The sequence below is a fragment of the Mangifera indica genome, chromosome 11 (genome assembly GCF_011075055.1).
Source record: "Mangifera indica cultivar Alphonso chromosome 11, CATAS_Mindica_2.1, whole genome shotgun sequence".
NCBI classification, from domain to species: domain Eukaryota; kingdom Viridiplantae; phylum Streptophyta; class Magnoliopsida; order Sapindales; family Anacardiaceae; genus Mangifera; species Mangifera indica.
The window spans coordinates 5,128,822-5,143,783 of record NC_058147.1 but is presented as its reverse complement, the minus strand read 5'-3'; the positions used below and the strand labels follow the sequence as shown (position 1 = coordinate 5,143,783).

Below are 14,962 nucleotides of genomic sequence, written 5' to 3'. Positions count from 1 at the left end.
GAAACCTGGATTGGTCATGCAAGAACCTTGGGACCTCATGACAACTATTGATCTTGAGGAAAACGGGTCCCTACTTTTGTTGATGGGGCAGCAATATCCAAATGCTGGATCAAAATGGTCATGACATTACCACCATTGACATCCTTTTAATTACAAATGTTCGTTAGGTGTGATAAATTCCAACTATTAAAGCAAATTGTCTTCCAGAGGCAAGATCCAGTGGCCCCGGTCTTGGAGGAGGAGTGACATTGTGGCTGGGATTAAATTTATCATTCACTTGGTATCACTTATAGTTTTTTTAGTTCTTCTTCCATAGGTCATTGAGAAAAAGAGCTTTACAGAAGATTGTCAAAAAAATGGTTGCTTTTGATGGACAGACCAAGAACTATACAGGGACTCTCTTTTAGCATCCAATTGTTGGTGTTAAAAATTTTACCTAAAAGTACATTGAATCATGAGTATAATTCGATGAAAGGTTGTTGAGAAAAATTGTAAATCATAAGATTGTTATCAATAAAATGTCATTTTTAATGTGATTCGACCTACTCTTTTGAAGCCTACATCTATGGGTATATTTTTGATTGTTTGAGTTTACAATTTGGTTAATAATAAAATATTAAAACCATTATCCTTAAGACTTTGTATAATTATTTATTTATATGTTAATTAAAAGGTAAGTTTACAAGTGTAATTATATAATTGGATATAGAGAATCGTATGTTTTTCATTTGGTATAAAGTGATTATTTTCCAATCGCGAAAAGAGTTTTAATAGAATATGATCTCATAATAATAAAAAACTATTGTCAAATGTTGAGGAGATCATAAAAAATAATTATAATTATTAAAGTTATTTTTATCACTTTTCAAACAGAATATTTTTTGTTCACGTTGTATCATAAACTAGTATATAGATAAAGATAATATGATTGGTCTATGCATACAGTGTATATAGTTTGTCGTTATATATTTACCCATTATCTATTCGTTAAAACCTCCATGAGTTCGAGAGAAATTTGATCTCACAACCAACTTTAAAGTAAATTGGGAAATCTATGTCTTTTTCATTGAGCGAAAGTGCACCATGATGACAAGTTGTTCTCTATCACCATCCGAAATGAAATGACATTCTTGTATTGTTGTGCTTCAGTAACATGCCATTTAGATCAAATCCTAGTTTCTTCCATTATCATTTTGTTTTCTTGTGGAATTATAATCAAGTGGCCAAGTCATAAATGGACCTCCATAAAGTTTATGCAATAATGTGACGTAAATTGACTGACTGACAGTTGAGATTCATTCGTGAGCCAGATATTTGCCTCGTCTTTGTTTATCGAAAATATTCATGGGCTCCACGTACGCCAAGCCCATTTAAACTGCTGCTAAAATGGGAATCTATCAGCTTGGGACGCAACAACACAACCCCTAAAATATATATATACACACACACATCTCAGTTGGGTTGGGCTGGGTTGGTATTTGACTCTGTCATTTCCACTCCTGCCGGCCCAATCTCATAACCATCCATGACTTATGGCTGTTTCTGCAACTGTTCTATTCAACAATACAAAATTAAAGTTGGTAATTAATACATGGATAATGATAAGGTCGAAGTATTATTTCTTATCCAAGTTTTAATGTGAAAATAAATACATATTTATGATATTTTAAAAACTTAAATATTCATTCATAATAGAATTTTTATTAAAAATTTCTATTATGATTAAAGGTAAATTTGTTTTTATTAAAAAATTAAAATTTTAACACATTTTACTCTTTGTATTTAAAAATCTCATAATTTTCCTCTCATTTTCACTCCCAAATCTCTAGGGTTTCTTTCTCCCCTTATCGATGATTATCTTTGATGACGACGACCACCTCTAAAAACACAATGGGAGAGTTAGAATCACCTTCAATAGAATTCCTTTGTCTCCATCAACGAGACGAAAAGGCATTGTCTCTTCACATCCGTCGATGAAGAGGCTTCATCTCTTCATCTCTATCGATAAAGAGAAGATGTCTTTTCCTCTCATTAATGGAGACGAAAAAACTCTATCGAAGATGACTTTGACTTTCTCATTGTGTTTTCAGAGGTCATCGTCAATGAAGATGATTAAAAACTTTGGGTGGGAGGAATTGTGGGATTTTTTAATTTAAGGAGTAAAATGTGATAAAATTTTAATTTTTAAATTTTTTTTAATAAATAATGATTTTCTCTCTAACTCTAACTGAGATTTTTAAAAGAAAAATTTATTACAAGTGAATATTTAGATTTTTAAAATTCTACAAATATCTATATATTTTGTATTAAAATTTGGGTAAAAAATAATCATTTTCCCTAATGATAATTTGTCTGGATTGGACAGTAATGCTTTAGTTGATCTAATGTCTAAATAAAAACAATGTGATGATTGGTTGTTTCAATGTCTTGGTCAGACCCCCTGTAGCCCGATGGATTGTTATTAAGGTTTATAATTGAGAGGTTATCAAATTACCCAGTAAACTTTATAAACAACTTTCAAAAATAGTTTTTGATTTTTACACTAATTCTTGAATCTTATCGTTTTGTTCTTCACCAGAAAAGTTAGATTCTTGAGATCAGTCTAACATGGCCCTTTGATATCTCTAATCTTGGATGAGTTATTAACATTCCCAAGTGTAAGCATAGTTTCTATATTAAGTGTATTGACATATTGTTTTACTCTTACACTATTTACCTTTTGTGTCTATCCTACATGAATTCATGTTTGATTGAACTCAAAAACTCAATTAATGTGGTTGTTTCAGGGACTAACTTGAAGTCAATCTTCGTAATAGTTTGTGGATGGGGCTATTTTAGTGGTGACCGAGAAGAGTAGAAAAATAGCAAAGATAAATGAAGGTTTTATTTGGTTTATATTTGAAAGGCCAAAGGACTATTTCCCACTCAAGGTATGCGTATTTCCCAAGTTTCCCCTCCGTTAACTTTGAAAATTTCATTTATCTATTCGTGCACAGTTAAAATTAATGGTTTCAAAAGTAAAATCATCATTTTGTCTGTATTATAAAAAATAAACTTAAATTCGATTTGATTTTCTCTCCCTAAACTCTAAAACTAACAATTTTTTTTAACGCAGTTTTAAAAAATAGCATTTTCACCCTAGGATTTTCAATTTTTCAGATTTAATTTTTCGGTGTCGTTTCTTCCTCTCCGGTGACCTCCAGGCGACAGCTCTTCCTCTCAGGTGTGGTCTCCTTCGAGAGGCTCTCCTGGGAGCGGTCATCAACGAAGACGAGTCATCTCTATTGAGACGAAGACAAATCATCTTCGTCCAGAGACGACGAAGAGTCTTCTTCATCGACGAAGACGACTCGTCTTCGTTGATGACCGCTACTAGGAAAACCGCGAAAGAAGACCGTGCCGGAGAGGAAGAGCCGTTGCCTAAAGGTCACTGGAGAGGAAGAAACGACATCGAAAAATTGAATCTGAAAACTGGAAACCCTAGGGGGGAAAATGCTATTTTTTAAAACTTGGGTTGGGATGAAATTATTAGTTTTTAGAGTTTAAGGGGGAAAATGATATAACTAACGGACTCAGTTAATTTTAACAGCTTATGGATGGGTAAATGAAATTTGCAAAGTTAACGGGGGAAACTTGAGAAAGGCGCATACTTTGGGTGGGCCTATTTGAAATGGTGAATTGAAGATAGAAAAAAGGGTCAAGGCTAGAGATGTCAATGAGCCGGGCTGGGCCCAAGACCCAAACAGTAATGGGCCTTTGGGCCGGGCCAACATATTGAAATATAAAGGCTTAAGGCTCGACCCATATAATAACGGGTCTTAATTGGGTCAAGCCGGGTTGGGCTTTAATCGGGCCGACCCGACCCATTTAATCAATTTTTTAATTAAAATTTTTTAACATAAATTTTTTTCAATTATTAAAACCGATAACAGTATCCCGAATATTTTATTTATAATCTCTCACTTGTGGCGGAGAAATACCGTAGTTACATAATAAAAAATATTATAAATTGATAACATAGTACAAATAAATTAATTTATATACAGTATAAATTACAAAACATAAATAAAATATATCTACTATATAACATTTATCTACTCATCTTCTATATTTAAATCTCTGAATTCTTCAAAGGTAAATAATTATTATTTGTGAATTTAGATATTTTATAATATTTTGTAATGATAAAATTAAAATAAAAATGAAATTGTAAATATAAAAAATTATTATTTACGAATTTAGATATTTTTTGAAAGAGAGTTAATGAGAGAAAATGAGATTGAAAATATAATGAAATAATTGAAATTGAGAGATTAAAATATTTATAAATAAAAGTGAAAATAGAGAAAAATAGAATAGATTTATTTAAAAAAATAAATTAATTAAAAAAAATTATGCAGAGGCCAATCTGCCCTTCTGCCAAGTGGCAGACGCATAAATCTGCTTAGCAGAAGCAGACCAAGGCAGCAGAAGCAGATTTTGCTTCTGCTGCCTTTTGCTAATGCCACCCAGAAAAAAAAAAAATTTTATTTTATAAACAATGTCAGACCATGCTTGCCCATGGGCCAATATTAAAGCCCTAAGCCCGGCCCAATAGACCCATGGGCTTGTCCTGACACTCTACAATGCCGGGTCGGGCTTTATTGTGCTTGGACTTTTTTTCATACTTCGGGCCGGGCCACATGTCACTCTAGGCAGGAGAAGAGAGAGAGGCAGGGGAAGAAACAAAAAAAAGTGTGAGGATAATAGAGAAGGCGTGTAATTTATGTATAATGTCAAAGGCAAGTTATTATTAACAAAAATAAAGTTTTGAGTTGAAAAATGTAATTTATGTATTTAGCCAACGAAAAATTATTTTAATAAAATTATACATACATATATATATATTATATAATTTATATATATATATATATATAAATAATATATTGTTATATAATTATTTAATTTTAAATTTAAAATAAAATAATTTTAGACATATAATTATGCATCATTTGCCATGCTGATATTGTTAAAAACATGTATTAATTTTTTAAGTAAACAATTCCCCGCATGAGCCATGGCCTTTTATATGCATGCAAATAAATCTGATGAAAATTTGCACGAGTATATTTATATTCTATCTGTATAATGCAGTAGGCTTAATTATTAAACCTAACTCCACTGCCCCGCTTGCATCAACCTAATTTCACAGCTATATGTAGATAACAGCCAAACTAACCTACTCAGATTGGACGTTGATAAAGTGGCCTGTCACCGAACCCACGACAACAGCCTGTGACTTTAAGTTAACCCCTGATGAATCTCTATATATTTAAGTTCACCGTTGTATCGATTCCACAGCCGGCACTCTTCCCATTTCAACGGTCAAATTCAAATCCAATTTAGTTTGCAATTAAAAGGCACAGACACGTAGGGTTTTGGAGTTCACAAACACAAAGATCTAAATGATTGACGACGCCAAAATGAACGGCTTTGATGAGCTTCCGGATTCTCTCATCCTTCTGATCTTCAACTCGGTCGCCGACGTCAAGTCCCTGATCCGCTGCCTTGCCGTCTCTAAACGTTTCAACGCACTCGTCCCGCAAACTGAATCACTCTCATTAACAGTCGACCGAGTCATCTCGCCCGACTCTGACTCCGATTCACTCTTCGTCACCTTCCTTAAAATCTTCTTCAAATCTCTCCATGACCTCTTAACCACCTCAATCAAACCCCACAACCCGACCCGAACGCTGGCCCAGAACTCACCCGCCCAAATTTTAACGAAGTTCGATCGAGTCAGGAGTCTTAGGATAGAGTTGCCCGCGGTTGATCTAACTTCAGATAAAGGCTTATCTGTGAAATGGAGGGCGGAGTTCGGTAGAAGCTTAAAAAGTTGCGTGATAATCGGGTTTAAGTCGGTTTCAACAGCAGCAACTAGCGAAACTACAGGAGAAGGAGGTGAGATGGACATTGCTGGAGGATTAAAGACGAGAGTGATGTGGACAATAAGCGCGTTAATCGCGGCTTCAGCCAGGCACTTTATGCTGGAAGACGTGGTTAGAGAGCATGAAGAGATGGAGAGGTTAGTCCTAACTGATAGAGAAGGCGAGGGTACAGTGGTGATGGATAAACAAGGGATGAGAGAGTGTAGGTTAGGAGGGGCTCATGCTAGGGAAGGGGAATGTGAGAGGAGTCGGACGGTGGTGCCGAGTGTGAAAATGCGGATGAGACACGAACCAAAGCTAATGCTCAAGGGCGGCGTTTGGGTGGAGGGCGCCACGCTCGTGGTGGTTAGGCCGAGTGAGGGGAAAGATGACGTTGATGACAGTGAACTAGCACTGGCGGCGTTTGGTGATGGGATTCATAGAGAAGCTGCGCAGGAATTGCTTAAGAGTAGGAGTTATATGTTAGAAATGAACTCGTTTTGATGTTGGAGGAGTTTAGTTTTGTTGGATTTTCCTTTTGTTTTAGTAATTTGCAACAACAGTTGGATTGTATGTATATAATCTCGGTTCAATATCATAAATTCCTGTAACAAGGATTGCCATCTTCTGTTACTTTTTTCAGTTTCGTCTTAACAATAGTTCTTGGCCCTGGAAAATTTCACCAAACATTGAGATTTACAGCAGTAGCAGAGATATCATCTGACAGCCAATTCTATGCACCCTGGTAAAACATTTGCACCCTGGAAAACCATTATCCAGGATCTCCAATGCCAGTAAGGTTTAGCAGGGTAGATGACATCCATGCAGGTAAAAGCCATTCATTGATTACTTAACTACACCCTAAATGCTACATTTCAATATCCCAATTGGAAGATTAACTTGTTTCAAAGATAATTAAATGTTACATTTACATTGTATGAAAAGTTGAGCCAAGAGTTTGGCATACACACTGGAGATATAATGATAGAAGAAGATGGTCCCTTTATTCTACACACTAAAACGTTTTACGAATGTATATTGTGAAATCAATTCTTGGGAGATCTGCACATGACAAACACATTAAGAAACAAATTTCGAAAACAATATAATTCGCAACTCCAACCAAAAAAAAAGATTGTTTTTCACAATCTACACAACAAAAATGAAATTATCTACTTATTTTATTTTTATCTTTTTAAATAAGAGCGGCTTCAGCACATTTCTGATACTTTATGGGTGATCTAAATAAATTGGCCTCAAAACCTTGGGGACATATTATCTAGAATTTTGAATGCAAAAGCATTGTGTGGCTGGTAAAATTTTCACTTGTCAAAGTATCAACTATTTTATATATAGAGACAAGAAAGCCACCAGCAGACATTTTCAAATTGCGGTACAAATTATATTGGATAAATGTATTCTCTTGTATCAGTTTGAAACATCTTTTCTGCGAACATTTTTCTTCGTTCAGAACATTTAAGCTGGAGTTTACAGCAGTTGAAAAGAACATCTAAGCCAGAGTACACAATACTTTGAACAAAGTTTCAGTGCTTTCATAGTACTTTAGAAAGAATTTCCATTAAATGTTCTTTAGATTCATAGATATAACAAAATTTGGTGGCTGTAAGTGCAGACATTGAATATCAGGACCACAATTCCCAATTTATTATACTTGGATGCATTAACTATAGGCTCAATCAACAAAAAACAAGTAAAAAAAAAGATGAAACTTTATCCTTACTTTTAACACCAGATTTTCACTGGAGCAAAATTATAACTTCAAATCAATCAGCCCTCATATATCCAAAGATCAAATTTAAATCTACATTACAATTTCATTTTTCAAGAACTTGTAACCAAAAATGAATATGTTTTCCAAGTTCATTAGAATAAGGAAGCACATATCTCTGTATGAACCTTGTTTCAGATAACATTATAATGGTAACCAAACTGGTTTCCTTCTGAATTAAACTCTTACTTGCCAGTAAGTCGAAAACTTCTAGCCGAGGTTTTAATCTGTGCTCCACACTGCATAGAAGGAGTACAGGGTTGTTAGCAATAAGTGAAATACCCACATTCCCTCTTTGAAGCAGTAATTTTGTTATCTCCTCAATCTTCTTCTCAGATACAGAAAATACTTGAGGTGTGCTCCTGAATATTGAAAGAATATGATCATCACTGTATCCCAATCTCTTGAAAAGATTCAGCTTTCGATCCCAAAGCTCCCTGTTCATCGAACTTATTACTCGAATAGCAGGAAGATACATCTTAGATTTCCTATCAAATCCAATTTCATCAACTCTTTTCACAAAATACCTAATGCTCTCAGGCTTTTGAAGTAAAAATCTAGGGAAACTATAAATGTATCGAGCAATCTGCGAATTGGCAATTCCACAACTCTTCAAAATTTCTATGTTAGGTATCATGGTCTTCTCCAAATTAGATTTCAGAAACCACCCACATCTCTTTAAAAGCTTAACAGAAGCAGCATTGGATCCTAAAACACTCTTCAACGCAGAAATTGATGGTAGAATTGTATTATCCACACTTCTTGTCAAAACCCAGGGATCAGCCGTTAATATCTGAACAATGTCCGTTGATGAAAATCCCAAGTCTAGAAAAATCTTAATCTTGGGCTTAATATTATGGGCAAGATTGAGAGAGAGGATCTGAGGTGCTTTTCCAACCATTATCTCAATATGGGAATTGGGGAAACCACTTTCTTTGAGAAATGACAGCAGGGAATCCGAATTTTCAGTATTCGTTAGGTGAGTTTGGAGGGAGGAGGCTTTTAAGGCTGCTTCAGAAGAGAAACTATGCTGATTGATTAAGTAATCAGCCAAGGAAATTTTAGATTTTGAGCTAGACGACGAAGTAGAGAAGAAACGGAAAGAAACTGAATATGCAATCGGTGGTTTCCGTAGGTGCAGAGAGTTCTTCAAGTAAAGTGATATTAGGGTTTTCATTATGTGGGGTTTTGAAGAGGTTTTAGCAGCTGTTAGCAAATCAATAATACAGAGTAAAAAGAAACAAAACTTACCTGTGATAGTGAAATGGAAAGATTCAGACTGAAACTAGGTGGTTGTCAAGATTGGGACCGAAACAAGGCAGCCGTCCCTTCAACACGAGGATCCTGTAATGCTGAGTTTTAGGTTTTAAGAGTTCCTGTGATAGACGGGAATGGGCTTATGTTGACACGTCTGAACCCAGTATGCGCCCAAAGAAGAAATGAAAATTAATCCAAACCAGGGATTGAAAAGAAAAATCTCTAAGGGGTCTCATAAAAAAGAGAATATAGGCACAAAAAACCATATTGGCGCGGTGGTTGTAAAACCTTATAAATAGATGGGTAGTCTCAGATACAACGGGTTCGGGTAAAAAGTGTCACTGTATACGGATAGTTATTTTCAAAATCCGTACCTAACTCAACGGATACAGATGAACTTACAGTACCTACTCATGAATGATTAAAATTAATGATAGTAGAGATAAAATCTCTATTTTATCTATAATAATAAAAATAAATTAAAATATAATATTTTTTTCTTCCCCTAAATTTTAGAAACTAAAAATTTTTTTCTAATTGAAGTTTTAAAAAATGATAATTTCCCCTTAAGGTTTTTAGTTTCTAAATCTCTGACTTTATTGTCGACAGTCTCTCTCTCTCGAAACTTTTTCTTCCTCCAACAATCTCTCTCTATCTATTTGGACACTCGATCAATGTCAAATGAATAGTTGAAAACAAAGAGCTTTGTCAAGAAAGACGAAGACGACAACTTCATCTTCATCTTCCACGACTCATTTGATGCCAATTGGGTGTCCAAATAGGTAAAGAGAGACCGTCGAGGGAGAAAAAGCTTCAGGAGGGAGAGACAACTGACAATGACATCAAAGATGACACCAGAGATTTAGAAACTAAACTCTAGAAGAAAACTGTCTTTTTTTTAAAATTTAGGTTAAGGGAAAACTTTTAATTTTTAAAGTTTAGGAGAGAAAAAAGAGATAAAACTTTAAGGGGTTAAGATTTCTTTAAATTTAATTGCTCATAGATGAGTATTTGAGATTTTCAAAATCAAAAAAAAAAAAAACTTGAGAAAATATCATACCTTGGTGGGAAATAGTCCTTTGGCCTTTTATTTATTAAATTATTCCAGCGTACCAAAGCCAAGCCACCCTCTTCTTGTATTCCCTTTATAACTCCGTAAAAACTTCCATCTGGGTCCTTGCCTTTTTTTATTAAAAATGGACAGTAACCCACTTTACATGAAGCCCGAGACTAATATCGTTTGCACTTTGGGATCGGCTTCAAGATCGGTTCCAATGGTGGAAAAGCTATTGAGAACTGGCATGAATCTTGCTCGTTTGAACTTCTCTCATGGATACAATCAAGAAACCCTTGTTAATCTAAGAACCACCATGGTTAACACTGGTATCATTTGTGTTGTCATGCTTCACACCAAGGTATAATTTCTTTGTTCAATATGATTTTTTAATGTTTGCTTTTGATTTGAGAATCCAAATAAAGGCGGCACATTTTTGTGACTTTAAAATCTTGATTTTGGAGTCAACCGATAAAAGATTCAAAAGAAGAAGAGCATGACAAATGGAAAATCTTATGGATGTTACTGTAGTAAAGTAATAAGATAAGTAAAAAACTGGGTTACCTACGGGTATACCCAACTCATTAAATTATGTGGTTCAAATGGATACGAATTTAAACAGATACGGGTCTAAAAACTTAATATTCATATCTATTTTTTAAATGCATACCCATAAATAATACGAGTATTCCATCCATTTTATTAGGTCTAATGGTTGTTGGTAAAAAGGAAAAATATCAGTGGCTATAAACCTATTGACAAAATGATTAAAATTTCATTATAAATAACAAAGTTTCTAACCTTGATCTAAAAAATTAAAAATGCCAAATAAATGACAATATAAGGTAGGGTAGGACAAGTTAGAAGTTTTCAATACAAAATTGAGTGCTCTATATATTATTGTAAGAGTAATTGACATTCTCCCACTCAAGATTTTATGCAGAAACATTTTTATATCCAGATTGTAACTCTATTAATAGAAATGAAACTGTAAAATGCACAATTACCATATAAATGACAATGTAATAGCAGGATAAGTTAGAAACTTTCAATACAAATTGAGTGCTTTATATATTATTTATTATAAGAGTAATTAACATTGTCCCGCTCAAAGTTTAAAATTAATATATTATCTCAATTCTTAATTTTATTAAGATTCAAGAGATAAAAAGGGTAAAATTGAAAGAATTTCATCAATTAAAACATAACATCAAACAGAACAACACGAGATTGAAATTTTGTATTGATTGATGTTATAATGTTTACAACAGATACTGCCAACATATTTTTATGTGAATTTTATCTAATAATAGTTTTAGCTATACAACAGTTTCCCAAAGCCTATAAAACAAGAGCAATGCTATGTATACCTATTTTTGGTACACAATTCATATACACAGTGATATGTCATCATGTAATTAGGTGATTTTAAAACATGTATCACCATATAATAAAAAAATATCCAATCACATGATAACACTTCATCTGTGTACACAAATTGTGTACCAATAATGAGTACACATAGTTTTATTGATAAAACAATAGTTTCAGCTTTACAAATCACCATCTTATTAGTAATGGTTTCAACAAGAATTTGCAACTCATGGGTGAGTGTTTTACAGGACGAAATGTGTGCAGCAGGAAAAACTCTATCAGAAAATAAAACAAACACTTTTAGTACAAGGAACAAAGGGCTCCTTATGAGTTTATTTTCAAACACCCAACGTGCGTAGAATTAGCTTTGTCACTAACAAGACCACAATCAAACTCCAATCAATTACAAATATACTAATTAACTAAACTTCGTTCCATTTTCAATCAACCAAAAATCAATTCAAACCAACTTAACACAAACAAACAAATACAAACTGGACTTCACAAAGGCAGCAGATGAAAGGTGATGGGAATGTGAACAGTGACAATAGTGTTAAAGATGATGACCACAGATAACAACGTTATGGAAAAGATTGATGGTCATGAATTTGGGGGTGATCGACTACGACAAAATGGTGATATCAAATTTTATGTGACAAGTGAGAGATTGACAAAAGAGAGATGAAAATTGTTGAAAATGATGGGTTTAAGGTTGCAATTCCAAGTAACAAAAATGAATGTTTTTCACATTCTACACCACAAAAATGAAATTTTCTATTTTTAATTTTCTTTTTATCTTTTTAAATAAGAGCTGCTTCAACACATTTCTTATACTTTATGGGTGATCTAAATATATACTTGGTCTCACAAAACTTGGGGACATATCATCTAGAATCTTGAATGCACAAACATGGTGTGGATTGGCAAAATTTTCAATAGTAAAAATATGAACTTTTTTATATATATAGAAAAAAAGCCAACAGCAGACATTTTCAAATTGCGGTACAAATCATCTTGGATCATTTTAATTTCCCGTATCAGTCTGAAGCATCCTTTCAGTGAACATTGTCCTTTGTTCAGAACACTTAAGCCAGAGAATACTATACTTGAAAAGAACATCTAAACCAGAGTGCACAATACTTTAAACAAACTTTCAGTGCTCTCACAGTACTTTGGACAAAATTTCAATTAATTGTTCCTTGGATTCAACATAAAACAAAATCTGCTGACAGTAAGTGCAGATATTGAATATTAGGACCACAATTCCCAATTTATTTCACTTTGATGCATTAACTATAGGCTCAATCAACAAAAAAGAGAAAAAAAAAATGAAACTTTTATCCTCAATCTAACACCACAGAAGACTACAAATAAGCAGAATTTCATGGGAGCAAAATTATAATTTCATATAAATCAGCCCCTCAAATATCAAAAGATCAATTTTAAATCTATAATATTATTTCATTTTTTGAGGACTTGTAACCTAAAATAAATATGTTTTCCAAGCTCATCAGAATAAGGAAGCACAAATCTCTCTATGAACTTTGTTTCAGATGACATTATAATGGAAACCAAACTGGTTTCCTTTTGAATTAAATTCTTACTTGACAGTAAGTCGAAAACTTCTAGCCGAGGTTTTAGCTTGCGCTCCACACTGCATAGAAGGAGTACAGGGTTGTTAACAATAAGTGAAATATTCACATTCCCTCTTTGAAGCAGCAATTTGGTTATCTCCTCGGTCTTCTTCTCAGATACAGAAAATACTTGGGGTGTGCTCCTGAACATTGAAAGAATATGATCATCACTGTATCCCAATCTCTTGAAAAGATTCAGCTTTCGATCCCAAAGCTCCCTGTTCATTGAACTTATTACTCGAATAGCAGGAAGATAAATCTTAGATTTCCTATCAAATCCAATTTCATCAACTCTTTTCACAAAATTCCTAATGCTCTCAGGCTTATGGAGAAAAAATCTAGGGAAACTATACGTGTATCTAGCAATCTGCGAATTGGCAATTCCACAACTCTTCAAAATTTCTATGTTAGGTATCATGGTCTTCTCCAAATTAGATTTCAGAAACCACCCACATCTCTTTAAAAGCTTAACAGAAGCAGCATTGGATCCTAAAACACTCTTCAACGCGGAAATTGATGGTAGAATTGTATTATCCACACTTCTTGTCAAAACCCAGGGATCAGCCGTTAATATTTGAACAATGTCCGTTGATGAAAATCCCAAGTCTAGAAAAATCTTAATCTTGGGCTTAATATTATGGGCAAGATTGAGAGAGAGGATCTGAGGTGCCTTTCCAATCATTATCTCAATATGGGAACTAGGGAAACCACTTTCTTTGAGAAATGACAGTAGAGAATCCGAATTTTTAGTATTTGTTAGGTGAGTTTGGAGGGAGGAGGCTTTTAAGGCGGCTTCAGGAGAGAAACTATGCTTTTTGATTAAGTAATCAGCCAAGGGAATTTTAGGTTTTGAGCTAGAAGAAGAAGAAGAAGAAGTAGAGAAGAAATGGAGAGAAATCGAATATGCAATCGGTGGTTTCCTAAGGTGCAGAGAGTTCTTCAAGTAAAGTGATATTAGGGTTTTCATTATGTGGGTTCTGAAGAGGTTTTAGCAGTTGTTAGCAAATCAATAATAAGAGTAAACAGAAACAAGGCTTGCCTGTGATAGTGAAATGGAAAGATTCAGACCGAAACCAGGTGGTTGTCAAAGATTGGGACCGAAACCAGGCAGCCGTCTCTTCAAAACGACTAGGTTCCTGTATTGATGAGTTTTAGGGTTTAAGCACTGGTACTTGGAAATTTATTAGGGTTCTGAGCCTTTTATCCGTTTCTGCTATCACTTGTGATGGGCGGGAATGGGCTTCATGTTGATATATCTGAACCCAATATGCGCCCAAAGTTGATTTGAAAATTAAACCTAAAGCAAATGATAGTTTGAATGTCATTTTGGAATTCTCCAACAGCCTCAAGAAGGATTGTGGAATTCTCCAATAGCCTCTCCAATAGACTCAAGAAGGATTAGGTTCGAGAGTCACTCAAACTCTTAAATTATTTGATATAGTAATTATGAAATCAATGACTAAATATGAGATTTTACTTGCTGAAAAGATGATCTAATTCAAATAGATTTCACTATAAATAACAAACGTGTTTTACTTGTTCTAAAATATTGAAATATTCCAAATAATTGATATTGTAAAGGTAGGGCAAGTTAGAAACTTTCAATACAAAATCGAGCTCTCCATACATCATTTTAATTTATGGATTCGAAATATGCCTGCCAGTATCTCTGTCCGTGTGGAAATATAGATATAGGATGACATTGTATTATAAGTCCCCTTATAAGTTAATTACAATAATGAGAAAGCTCAGCAATCCTTCAACAGCCATTATGGCTTCATCAATAACAAACAGACAAGCCAAAGTTTGTGTCCTTGTTTTTCAAGCAAATTAAGAAAAGAGACTAGAAAAATTGTGAACTTTAGAACAAAAATAGTGTTAGTACCCACCTATGAACATGAACTCTGGCTGTCAATTTCAGTCTCACTATCGATAATAGAATCATCAA

At 34.0% G+C, this 14,962-nt stretch overlaps 3 protein-coding genes across 3 annotated transcripts; 1 reads left to right on the top strand and 2 right to left on the bottom strand.

Moving 5' to 3' along the window:
- Nucleotides 1-5,325: 5,325 nt before the first annotated feature.
- Nucleotides 5,326-6,548, top strand: LOC123228924 (F-box protein AUF2-like). Its single transcript, XM_044654427.1, has one exon. It carries the CDS (start codon nt 5,445-5,447, stop codon nt 6,408-6,410), a length of 966 nt encoding a protein of 321 aa, XP_044510362.1. The 5' UTR covers nt 5,326-5,444; the 3' UTR covers nt 6,411-6,548.
- Nucleotides 6,549-6,867: 319 nt separating this feature from the next.
- Nucleotides 6,868-9,201, bottom strand: LOC123229076. Its single transcript, XM_044654652.1, has 2 exons — nt 7,885-9,201; nt 6,868-6,968 (listed from the first exon to the last, which is right to left on the bottom strand). Exons 1-2 carry the CDS (start codon nt 8,870-8,872, stop codon nt 6,922-6,924), a joined length of 1,035 nt encoding a protein of 344 aa, XP_044510587.1. The 5' UTR covers nt 8,873-9,201; the 3' UTR covers nt 6,868-6,921.
- A 3,640-nt stretch (nt 9,202-12,841) lies between these two features.
- LOC123229662 lies at nt 12,842-13,696 on the bottom strand. Its single transcript, XM_044655581.1, has one exon. The coding sequence runs from the start codon at nt 13,694-13,696 to the stop codon at nt 12,842-12,844; it is 855 nt and encodes a 284-aa protein (XP_044511516.1).
- Between the last annotated feature and the right edge of the window lie 1,266 nt (nt 13,697-14,962).

Coding starts and splice junctions, on each gene's coding strand:
- LOC123229076 (XM_044654652.1), bottom strand. CDS start 8,872: ATGAAAACCCTAATATCACTTTACTTGAAGAACTCTCTGCACCTACGG. Junction 6,969..7,884: donor AGTTTTCGACTTACTGGCAA/GTAAGAGTTTAA, acceptor TGTCATGTGCAG/ATCTCCCAAGAATTGATTTC.
- LOC123228924 (XM_044654427.1), top strand. CDS start 5,445: ATGATTGACGACGCCAAAATGAACGGCTTTGATGAGCTTCCGGATTCT.
- LOC123229662 (XM_044655581.1), bottom strand. CDS start 13,696: ATGATTGGAAAGGCACCTCAGATCCTCTCTCTCAATCTTGCCCATAAT.